The following is a 12,819-nucleotide window of genomic DNA, read 5'->3' on the forward strand; positions in this document are numbered from 1 at the left end:
CCTGATTAGCAAACTTCAACAGTTATAACAGTTGGGCACATTGCTATGTTAACAATTATGACATCTGCAATGTTTTATAAAAACAATTAATTTAATAAAATCACTATTGTGAGGACTGAAAAAAAGAGAGATAAGAAGTCTGTATATCTTGCTCAGATAACAAGCATTGGTTCATGGGGTTCATGGGGTTAAAAATCTATAATGACCTGTCAGGGGGCAAATTATTAGAATTAAGGAACCAGAGATTCTGTAGACAATGATTGGAAAAAAGCTTGGCTATCTCAGCCCCTCAGATGACTTTGACATGGCTCAGGGTACCTGTTTCTGGCTATATACTGCCAAGCAACACTTTTAGACTCCTTTGAAAACAATGTCAGCTTTAAGTGTTTCCCATTTGTAAACATGGCAGATCATCAGTCTCCTGTGCGCAGGATGGAGGAGCAGAAAATCAAAACACTTGAAGGAGAACCAAAGCTGGTGGGGCAGCCATGGGTTTCAAAGGTGTACCTGAAACTACCTGTGGCGATCACACACAGGGCCCCCAGACGTTTGACGGTCTATTGACCCTGTGCCGCCACTGCAATTGCTTTTTCCACTGCCACCACCCCGTATCTCACGGGGACAAACGGAGTCCAGTCAGTTGTTAACATAAACAAATAACCAAGTTTATTTTTAAATGCAGGAACAAGCTTATGGTTTCAGTTAATTTTTCTTGACAGTTTCTTAATCTTAGTTCCTAACAACTGATTATTCCCAACTATCTATCTCCACCTAACAATTCTTCTCACTCTCTCACAATACAACTCTACCAACCCACACCTAATCCTCCCTCTTCCTTCTTCAGCTCCCAAACCTCCACCTCAACTTTCAAAACCTCAACTCAACTCCCAAACCTCAACTGCCTTTCAAAATCTCCCACTCTAACTTTTATTTCCCCCTTGCATTCTCACTGGCCACCACACTACCCTTTGGTGGAATTTGGCTCACTGCTAGGAAGAATGCCATTTCATGTGTTAATTATCTTTTGAAAATATAATTGCCATATACTTATCTTGTGGAGTGACTGGCTTGCTAGTTTGTAGCCTCCAGGGAAATACTTGATGTACAGTGGTACCTCGGGTTGAGAACTTAATTCATTCTGGAGGTCCGTTCTTAACCTGAAATTGTTCTTAACCTGAAGCACCACTTTAGCTAATGGGGCCTCTTGCTGCTGCTGCGCCGCCGGACCACAATTTCTGTTCTCATCCTGAAGCAAAGTTCTTAACCCAAGGTACTATTTCTGGGTTAGCGGAGTATGTAACCTGAAGCGTCTGTAACCCGAGGTACCACTGTATAGAGTCTTCATGAAGATAGTGTGCTTGGTCACTTAGTAATTGTAGCATAGCATGATGGGGATAACCATTATGCATTTCATGCATTACTATTTTGTGTACTTTTGGTCTTCACATGTTGCATATCTGCACAGCTCTATCTAACCTTTCCCCATAGCTATTTGCCAGAGCCATAATCTGAGGCCCTTCACTGCATGCCTGACTAATAGGTGCTTGGTGGGTGTCAGTGAGAGAATGGGCCTTCTCAGTTGCAGCTCATGAAATACTCCCAAGGAAAGCTTGCAAGGTGCCAACATGTCATCTTTTTCATGCCAGAGCAAAGGTTGTATAGTGAGTATGTGTACTGAATTCTACTTTTAAGTTGCTTCAAGAATACCTTGGTTGTGAGAAGTGGCAAGCAAATTAAGAATAACAATAATCTACTTCTTCAGCCATCAAACTGTGTATGTAAATTTGGGTTTTCCTTTTTTATTGCTAGCAGTGTTAGAAACTGGGATAGAAAAGCTATTCACCAATGGCTTCTGGAGCCTGGGTTATGGGTGCAAAAACAGAATGGCTGGTCACCTGCCTATTCCCCATACAGCAAGACTTTCCATTTATTTTTTCAAAACGCATGAACACAGTTCGCATCAGTGACACATTGTTAATATCACATTTTAATAACAGATACTCTAACCACACTGGTGAGAACCTTTTTCTTTCAGTTTGTAACAGTCACAGCTTCTGTGATAGGTGGAGTTGCCAGTGAGTGACATTGTCTTACTGTCCACTTATGCTCACATAACATGATTATTTTCAAAGTTCAAATGTTTTTATTTCTATAAAGGAAAGCACTTCCCTGGTACAGGAGCACTGATGCAAATATTTATAAAAGTAGTGTGATGCTCCACCATTTTAAGATCTTTGGTTTCTTTGAAGGTTTTTCCTCCACCCCAAGTTACCATTGCAGTTGTAGTATGTTAACTCCATGAATATGGAGGAGAGGAAGTCTGTGGGAAATGTTTGCACTTAAAAAAACCCCCTACCCTTCTATATTGATAATTAGGATTTAGCATGAAAATCCTCATTGGTTGTTTACACAAACCCTAACTTATCATTTATTCTGACATAAAAAATAAGGTTTCCCTAAAAAAATGAACTCCTGAACGCATGAAGCGGGGAAAGAATGGGTGGCACCTTTGAGCAGGTGCAAGGGTTGCCCCTGTTCAAGTGCTTCCGAGCCCGGCTAGCCAAGGCAGTGCAGCACCAAAAGAGGCATGTATTTTGGTTCCATGCTGCCCCCCATACCAACTGACTGGTGTGGCATTGCAGCCACAGCCAGCCAGCCAGTTGAAGATATTAGGCAGTAGACCTGGCGGCCAGACATCTCCACTTCCTCACAAAAGGCTGGTTGCCTGTCACGAAATGGATACTTTTAATGTTTTATTATTATTTTTATGACGAATTCCATTGTGTATTTTTTGGTGTTGTAAGTCGCATTTAGTGTGGTTTGAACTGTGGGAATCCAGCATACAAATAAAATTGTATGCATGTATGCAGTTTTATAGTTATGGTGCTTAAAAAAAAATATTTTCAGTGGGTATGACAATGTAGGACAGATTGACAAGCAGCATATTGCCTTAATACTTTGGGATTTGTGCTTCTCTCTGTGATGTTCTAACGTAACAAGGCCCGGTATGCTATTTTAACTTTGGTGCCTTAATTTGATCATAAAAGTACTTTGGCGTGGGGAAGGGAACTTAGCTGTATTATAGTCCACCTACACATTGCAATTATATGGTAGTATTTTACCACCAGTGGCATTGGTGTAGGCCTTTTCATGTTAGTGTAACACCGGTTGGGTAGTACAAGTATGGGGAACAGATAAGTATGGTATATGCTCAGCTGGTCTGCATGTATATCTTTATTTGTCTGAATGTGAACACTTTCCCATATATGCTTGTGTACTGGTTCTTAGACCCATTTCCTGAGTAACTGCAATGTAATATCCATTGTTCTTGCTTTCCCTTTCAGCAATTATGTTGTCATCTGGGCGCACCTTGATAACTGGAGGCTTGAGAACATAGCCGAAGCTGCTACTTCATACCCAAAGGCTGAGGGAGCAGACAAGAGGCTTGAACCTTGAGGTGGGTCGTTAACTCTAAGATGTCCTTGAGCAGTGGAGCTTCCGGAGGGAAAGGAGTGGATGCAAACCCAGTTGAGACGTATGACAGTGGGGATGAATGGGACATTGGAGTAGGGAATCTCATCATTGACCTGGACGCGGATTTGGAAAAGGACCAACAAAAATTGGAAATGTCAGGCTCCAAGGAGGTGGGGCTACCAGCACCGAATGCTGTGGCGACACTGCCAGAGAACATCAAGTTTGTGACCCCAGTGCCAGGTCCACAGAGCAAGGAAAGCAAATCCAAATCCAAACGGAGTAAGAGTAGCAAGGACAGTGGCAAGGCTGCCCCAGGATCCTCCCTGTTCACTCCAAGTGAAGGGACCAGTGGCAAGAAGGAGGTTCAGGGGCGACCTGGTGATGGCGTGAACTCTAGTGGCTTGGTGGCTGCCATTGCCCCAAAGGGCTCTGAGAAATCGGCCAAGGCTTCTCGCAATGTGGCCAACTCAAAGAAAGAGAAGGAGGGGGGTTCGTCCAAGAGTAAGAAGGAAAGGAGTGAGGGTGCGGGTGCTCCAGCAGAAAAGGAGCCCAGTGTACTCCAGCCTCTTGCCTTGGCTGTTAGGGTTGGGCAGTATGATGGCGGCCAAGGATCAGAGCCTGCTGCTGCTGCCGCTGCTGCCGCCGCTGAGCAGCTTGGAAGTATAGCTATTGACACAGGATCTGCACTCAATCCTTTGGGAATTAAGACGGAGCTGGAAGATGGTGACAGTGAGTGTCGACAGCTCAAAAAGGTCAAGGCAGAGAAGGTAAGATGTGGGCTGGTGGCTGGGCCTGGTAGGGTACTGCTGCTGGAAATTAGGGTCTCCACACTAATGCCAAACACTACAGTGTTCTTCTTTGCTGTAAAGGGCATATTTTGTCCCATAGTGTATGATGGGCTTGTTGGTCATGAGCTGGAAATGAAGGCAGATTGTTACATTTTACTGGGACTAGGCTGATATTTGTAACCAAGGAAGGCTAAATCTTCTTCTAAATCTGGAAGATCATTGGAAATAAATGATTATTTTGCTGTTTAAAAACTATCAAAACTCCTGTGGGGGGCACAACAGCTGTGACCTTGTCGGCTGTATGAGATGTAACTGATCAGGTGTCTGTTGAACCTCCACATGTAGATGTTTGCTGCGGTATATCATCTCTTAGGGAACAAATATTCCATCTTTGTCCTAACAAGCACTCTTTCAAGGTAGGGTCATATTGTTGTATAATGACTTGAAATTGTAACTGTTTCATGCTTGATAAAAGTCCTACATTGATACTGCTTCTGTTAAGAGATTGAATGATAACCCACATAAAGATGGCTGCATATGGTTAATGTTTTGCCACAGATATGTGTATGTGACTTCAGTTGGCTGGGTTTCTGCAATATGGAGATGCAACAAAATATGTGTTTATCACATGTGACAATGTGTATATGTGGAATATGTGCAGTTTCCTACATGAGAATTATGTCCATATAAAAATGAATGTGTGAAGTAGTCCTTAGAAATAATCCACATGGAAATGAATATTCTCCAGTAATTGTGTGACACAATTTCTCATCCTGATCTTGTCTAGCAGGTTCAGGGCTTGTGAGACTTGCTCAGATTATTCTTGCTTAAGGTTATTTATGAAAGTGGTGACTTTTATAAGGGCATGGGCAGTTGGGTCACAATACAACCTCAACATTTGTTGGTCACCTCCATTGTCTTTGTTATACTCTCTTCTTAAAAAGCTGGTTTTCTCAGGATTGGTTGCTTAAAGTTGCAGAATCATCTCTGTACTATGTGCTCATTGTTTTTTGCTATTGGATTGGAGCTAGTCAGAAAGTAGGCCATGGCTAATTTTCAATGACCCCAGTTACACCTGTTTCCTTGGATTCTTGCCAAAATAAATGCATTTTTTAAAATGCTGGGTTAGTATAGACATTAGTCTGATACTAACTTGTTTAAGTTCTTAAGCAAGAATTCAGAACCTGGATCCCCTGACATAGATTAACTGTACTTCTCCCCCCCCCCTTTTTAAAAAAGGTTGTATGCCCTTTTTCTTTTTAAAACAGATTGGATCAATCACAGTTATTCTAATTGAAGCAAAAAAATGTTAAACATTGAATATTAGAATAGAATAGTCAAAATTAGTGTTGACACAGTAGTAGCAAAGAAATGACAAACTGTGTTCTCTGATATACCATCTCAGAAACTGTGAGGTTAGAAATTAAATTGGTATGTTTGGACCTGCAAGCAGTTTTGGGAGGGGGATTTTCTGCTTTCCCAGTGGAGTCCTGACTTACTTGGATTTTGTAGATTCCAGATCCTGTCCTATTTCAATCAGTTTACAACTCCTTAGAAACAAGTTGGACTGAAAGGTTTTTTGAAGTTGTTCAACTGGGCTAAGGTTGTAGGATGCTCTTGTGCTCATCCTTGTAACTTCTATGACAAATGCTTTTAAAGGAAAATTGGATGTTCCCTTGTTTCGGCTGACTGCCTTGTCTAAGTAGGTGGTTAGGTTGGGTTGGGTTTTTTAGTGCTGCATTGTGCAACTTACCACAGTGTTTTGGTGGTTATGAGCTGCTTTCTTTGCTCGCAAGGGCTAGAGAACCAAGTTCCTAACCTGTAACTTTTGACATGTATGGTAGTTAGGCAGAAACACTGTAACCTGCTATGGGTGTGGCCACATTGCCACCTTTGTTTTGCTCTAGAGAATAAGATTTTGCTTCTCCCATTGCACCCTTGTCAATTTGTTGCTAGTCATTTACCAAACAGATAAATTTCTCGACTCTCTGTTGTGTTTATTATATGGTTTCTATTTGTGGGACTGTAGGGACCTTTTCTGCTCTGTGACTGTGGCTTATTATCCTGTTCAGGTGCATGAAGAGAATGGAGTCACCTCTGCTAGAAAGAACAGAAGGAATAAACAGATAAAGCTCCTTGGGGAATTACAAGGTTTCATGAGTGGGCTTTTGGCCTAGAAACTTGTGTTGGGGCATAATTTGATAAATTCCTGCTGCTGTATCCACCCAACAAACCTACAATGTGCTGCTTCTCTAGTCAGATGTTTAAAACAGTAAGCACAGATTTTGCGGAGAAGGAAGCAGGGTTATGGATTGTGAATAATGCTTCAATATTCACCTGGCCTTTCCAAGGCTTCCCCCCCGCCCCCTCTAGGAAATGTTCAAGATTTTGTGGGTCATATTAGTAAAGATGATCATGCCGACTAGCCTAATTGGCCAATTGTTTCTAACTCGCTCCTGAAAGTAGCAAGGGTTTGTGTGACTCTCCTGTGCCTAGTAGTTCTAGGTGTGTGACAGCTCATTGCATCATAGTGGGCAATGATTTTGTATGCTAGAGATATAAATTGAAATGAAGATACTGATGTGGGGAAAAGGAAATAAGAGTGTTTATGTACTTCAACAAGAATGAAAACCTAGGACTTGGATTTACAGTGAGTGGATCAGAATCTAACAGGATTTACCAAAAGGGAAATAATGCTTTCAAGCTGTAGGGGATTGAGGCCTTGCTTATGCTTTTAAAAAACGATTCAGTGTTCATTTTCTCTGAAGAGCTGTCAAGGTTCATCACCTTCATATCATGAATTTTATGGCAAGAGCTGTTTGTGGAGAGAGATGTGCTCTGGTTTTAAGTGCCACAGAAACCTATTCATAGCTACTCACTGAAATCTCTGCATTTCTAGGATACTAGTGTAATCAGAAAGAAAAGCAGAAAAATGCATAAATAGGTTATTCTCTTTCCCTTTCTGTTGATTCCATGGGCCAGAAATCATTTGGGTGGGAGTACATAGCCTGTGATGAAGGGGGTTGGTTGCTTTGTGTGTTTTTAAATATAAGGGAAGAAAGAGTGCCTTCATTTGGCTGTTTTCTTGTCATATTGCAGAAATTGCTTTAAATTCCTTCCTTCCTATTGATTGTAGGTTAGGGATTTCTTGAATTTCCGTTGAGATATATTATACTTTATTGGTATACACAGAGAGACTGCTTTGCTCTTCCTCCAACCCCAGCCAGCTCGCTTGTACAATGAAAAATAATAGCAACATAATATGTAAAATCTAGAGTCCAAGGTCTGAGCCAGCTTCTGAAACAAATCCTGGAACTTCAAATTGACTGTCCTTGTCAAATTGAGCATACTGCCTGGTCCACCTTTTTATAGTTGTAAAAATGGCCAGTAGCAAACTTATGCTAATTGAAAAATATGCTTTGTCTGCTAAATAAATGATATGGTCTTGTATCTTTGTAAAATGGGAGCAACAGTATTTCAAAAACTGTCTTTCAAGTGTTCTTGCAGTGCCCTAAGTCTCAGCTAGCTTCTTATGTATATTTGGGTTTTTTTGGGGGGGGAAGGGAATAGCAGTAGATGTTTGTGACTTCAGCAATTTGATTTTTTGATGCCTCGGATTCGCCCTACATTTCCTTTGTTAGGAAACTTTGAGCTTGCAGTGATCAGGGAGGATTGCTTTAGCTCTGACAAAGTTTGAGACTAGAATGAGAAAATACTATGGGATTATTTATTGATAGATTTATTTCCTGCTCTTCACCCTAAGGTCCCAGGACAGGTTACAACATTAAAACACAATATTAAAAGCAATAGAAAACATCCTGTCATCATAAAAGTAAGGTGGGTCCTAAAAACATATACCTCAGGTGTCAAAAAAGGCCAGGGTAAAAAGGTGCATCTTCAGCATTCTACAGAAACTATATAATGAGGGTGCCAGTCACACCTCTGTGGGGACAGAGTGCCACAGAGAATGCCCTCTCTGAGGGCGGAGTAGCTGACAAGAGGGCTGCCAACCCCAGCACTCCTAGGATGTGCAGGGAAAGAGATGGTCTGTCAGATATTTGGAGCCTGAGTCATTTAAGGCAGTAAACATCAACATGAGTGCCTTGAATTGGGCCCAGAAATGAAGTGGCAATCAGTGCAGCAGCTGTTTTAAAACTGGGGTTATATGAGATCTAAATGAAACCCGAGTCACTAATCTGGCTGCTACATTTTGAACCAACTGAAGTTTCCAAGTTGACTTCAAGGGAAACCCCAAGTAGAATGCATTTGCATCCAATCTGGAAGTTTTCAGAGCATAAGGTACAGCAGCCACCTAGGCCACCTGAGCCTCCAGTGATGGTGCTGAATCCAGGAGCACCCCCAAACTATGAAACTGCTCCTTCCAGAGTAGTGCAAGTTCAACCCTGGCCAGGGCAGCCCCCCCCCTTTTCTGGACATGGGAATCCAGGTTTCAGCTTCAGTTTATTGGCTCACATCCAGCCAGTCACTGCCTTCAAACACTGGTCTAACATCTCAACCGCCTCCCCTAATTCAGATGAAAAAGAGAGGTAGAGCTGGATGTCATATGTGTATTGATGACACTTCACTCCAAATAGAATCATAGAATTGGAAGGGACCTTTAGGATCATCATCTAATCCATGAGTAGGCAGACTAAGGCCCAGGGGCCGGACCCGGCCCAGTCGCCTTCTAAATCCGGCTCGCAGACGGCCCGGGAGTCAGCATGTTTTTACATGAGTAGAATGTGTCCTTTTATTTAAAATGCATCTCTGGGTTATTTGTGGGGCATAGGAATTCATTCACCCCCCCAAAATATAGTCCAGCCCCCCACAAGGTCTGAGGGACAGTGGACTGGCCCCCTGCTGAAGAAGTTTGCTGACACCTGATCTAGTCCAACCCCCTGTAATGCAGGAATATGCAGCTGTCCCATATGGGGATTGAGCCTGCAACCTTGGCATTATCAGCGCCATGCTCTAACCAACTGAGCTATCTCTTGATGACAGCTCCCAGAGGCTTCATAAAGATGTTAAATAACATGGCGAACAAGATGGAACCCTGTGGGACACCACAGGGCAACCCCCATGGTGCTGAACAGTAGTCTGGAAATGGCCCTGGATGTAGGAGTGGAACCACTGAAGTAAGGGAGCACCAGCAGATACCATACTAGCTTATGATGAAATATACTGTGGTCAAGAGTATCAAAAGCATCCAACAGAGCAAGGAGAAGGTCATGATTGTACTCCCTCAATTTATCTCTCAATAAATGTCAACAACAAGATTGACCAATGCAGTTTCAGTACCATTAACAGACCTGAATCGTGTCTGGAGTGGATCTATGTAATCAGCTTCCTCCAACCATGCATGAAGCTGGACTGCTGCCACCTTCTCAAGTACCTTGCCCAGAAAAGGGCTGTTTTCCATGGGGCGAAAACATTTCTAGGTATGCAGAGGTATTTTTAAGGAGGAGATACCATTGCCTCCTTCAAGGTAGATGATAGTTTCCCTTCTCCATTGAAACATTTTGTTGTTGTTTAGTCGTTTAGTCGTGTCCGACTCTTCGTGACCCCATGGGCCAGAGCACGCCAGGCACTCTATATGCCTGTTGTCTTTGTCCATGGAGTTTTCTTGGCAGGGATACTGGAGTGGCTTGCCGGTTCCTGCTCCAATTGAAGCATTAATCACTCCCAGAACCCACCCAGACAAACCCCTACAGCTAGTTTTAAGAAGATAAGATGGGCAAAGGTCAAGGAGGCAGGTGGCTGGCTGCACTTCTTCAAGCTTTTCCATATCTTCAAGCTGCAGTAATCCAAACTGATCCTTTGTAGATGGAACAGAGTGTTCTAGACACTTCCATTGGACTTGCTCTAACTGTGGCATCCAAGTCTATCTGAATCTGAGCAATCTTATTCCTAACGTGCCCTGCAAATTTGTTTCAGCAGGCCTCAATGGATGTCAGAGCAACTGTCTTTTAGTCTGATTCTACAAGCCCCATGCACTATTTGGAAAAGCTCTGCTGGATGGCTGCTTGCAGACGTAATAGTGGCAGAGCAGAGTAGGCTTTCTTCACTGCAACCACTGCCACGTGGTACGCACAGTGGTGCAGCCTCACCATGCAAAAGACAAATGAAACCAGGTGCCTGAGCTTGGGAGTGTATGGGCAGATAGCTTTCTTCCCTGCTGTTGCTATAAACTATTCATGGCAAGAATTGGGATAAGAAGACCTAGTACTAGCAGCTTGTTTTTGTGTGTGGCAGAGTATAAGAATTGAAGAGCTTTTTGGTGAAGGGTGTTTAAGGAGATAACTGAAATCATTGGGTGAAAGCTGACCAAAAGTAGCATTATTATCAATTTACGATGAGGTGGAAGGCTCACAGGCTATGAATGACTTGCTCACAAATTTATTGACAGCTGCACACATTATTATAGCTAGGAAGTGGAAGGGGCAAGGTGAATATAAAATGGAAGAATGTTATAAAGAGGTGTGGGATATAGCTATTAATGATAAATTAACATGTTCTATTAAGGTAAGATGGCGAGAATGCAGGAGAAATGATTTTGAGGATAGATGGAAAGTATTCATAGAATTTGTACTGTTAAAATGGAAAGGGGCCAAACCATTGCAAGAGATGTTGAAATTTTGAGAGGTTGGATAGTTATAATGAAATGGTCTTGGGACTGGGGTGCACATTTTTATTTTTATTTATTAATAATAATTATTATTTGTTAAAAAAATTTGAAGAGCTTGGGAAACTGCTTTCTACAGTGTTTGTAGCCATAAAGGTTGCAGTGGAGCTTGTGGTAGGAGATGGATGAGCAGAAAGCAACACCCATCTCTTCCTCCTCCCAAACAGAAGTTAGCAGTAGTTGTCTTCTCAAAATCCATGTGTATAAAACTTTATTGCAGACATTTAGCAAACAGTGTAACACATTAGTTGGTTGTCTGAGGGATGCAATTGACTAGGTATCATTCATACATAAAAGGTAAGGTAAGGTAAAGGATCCCTGGACAGTTAAGTCCAGTTAAAGGTCACTATGAAGTTGGCTCCCTTGGCCTGAAGCAAGACGAGTGACACGACGTTTGTCCACAGACAGCTTTCCGGGTCATGTGGCCAGCAGGACTAAACTGCTTCTTGTACAACAGAACACCGTGATGGAAACCAGAGCATATGGAAATGCCGTGTACCTTCCCGCTGTAGTGGTACTTGCACGGGCATGCTTTCGAATTGCTAGGTTGGCAGAAGTTGGGACAAAGCAACAGGAGCTCACCCTGTCATGCAGATTGAAACCGCTAACCTTCTGATCAGCAAGCCCAAGAGGCTCAGTGGTTTAGACCACAGCGCCATCCACTCCCCCTTTACCTAATCATACATAAACCAGAGCTTATTTGGTATCATTCTGTTTTCCCCTCCAGCTAAACTCTTTTACAGAGGAGGAAGTCTATCTGTAAGGGTGAAGGAAATGGCTGATATGGCATTTGTAGGGAAGACTTTGCAGGTGTGGGAAGAGCTAATCTAATTCAACCCTGAAAACCTGCACTTCACATTTACATTAATTGGTAGACACCTTTTAGAAAGTAAATGTTCACTAGTCAGTTCTGCTCAGAGACCAGTGTTTTTCACCTCTGCTAAAGCCTGACCCACTCAGGTACATCTGGCAACGTCATTATAGGGTTGACAACATATGCTGAAGACACATCTCTTGGACATTTGAGGTAGGTAGCCCCCCCCCTTGTGTCTGAATTGTTTTTAATATTGAATTTTAAATTGTCATAACTTGCTCTGGAATCTGCTGCTGAAGGAGATGGGTAATAAATTGAATAATAAATATGGGGATGATCACCTGTATCTTGGAAGGAAGGTACCTCACTTCTGAACATAATGCTACTTAAGTGCTTCAGGTTTTTCCTTCTGTCAGCTTTGAGTCTGTGTGGTTGGCAGCTTCTGATGCTCTGGTTGTGGTGCAGCTTTCTCAGATAATAACACTATAAATGACAGGTTCTCGCTGTGTGGCAGCAGCTCCTGTTGCACCTTCAGGAATGGGAGGTGCAGTCTAGCAGACCGGCAATTCCATCTATTGTCAGCACTCTCTGCTCTTCCTGCTTGGTGTGATGCTTGATAAGTGAAGGCAGAGAATTGAGCAGTGGACTAAATGGCTTCCCTCTGTTTCACTCCTCTAGCTTTATTAAGAATGGGAACATGCATCTCTAACATGTGGGATACTAATGTGATGCTACTTGGCAGGAAAGGGGACTTTAGGAAGCCCCGCTTGTTAAGAGTTCCAGACACAGTGTTCTGAATGCATTCCTTTTCACTGTCATAGACTGGAGGAATTCTTCCAAGTGGAGTAATTATACTCCTACTTAGATTCATATCCAGGAAGACACACCAAAAAGCTTGATCTCGACTGGTTTTCAACCAGGGTTTTCACTTTAACCATCTGTAAGTTGTTATTTATAGCCTTGGTCAGACAATTGCAGCAAGCCTCAAGTTTGCATATTCTCCGCCTTCTATGCATGTGAGAGGAAGAAACATTTACAATGGTATAGTTCCCATTACATAG

The 12,819-nt window shown here is 42.5% G+C and overlaps 1 protein-coding gene across 3 annotated transcripts in view; it reads left to right on the plus strand.

The window, feature by feature from the left end:
• ZNF609 (zinc finger protein 609) overlaps positions 1-12,819 on the plus strand; it is a 110,228-nt gene that overhangs the window by 21,977 nt on the left and 75,432 nt on the right. For all 3 annotated transcript variants that reach the window (XM_079953163.1, XM_079953165.1, XM_079953164.1), the window contains exon 2: positions 3,345-4,241. In XM_079953163.1, coding sequence (XP_079809289.1) covers positions 3,477-4,241 — 765 coding nt within the window. In that variant the 5' untranslated portion in view covers positions 3,345-3,476. The remainder of the gene's footprint in view (positions 1-3,344; positions 4,242-12,819) is intronic.

The sequence above is a fragment of the Podarcis cretensis genome (assembly GCF_951804945.1).
Source record: "Podarcis cretensis genome assembly, chromosome: 14".
Classification (NCBI taxonomy): domain Eukaryota; kingdom Metazoa; phylum Chordata; class Lepidosauria; order Squamata; family Lacertidae; genus Podarcis; species Podarcis cretensis.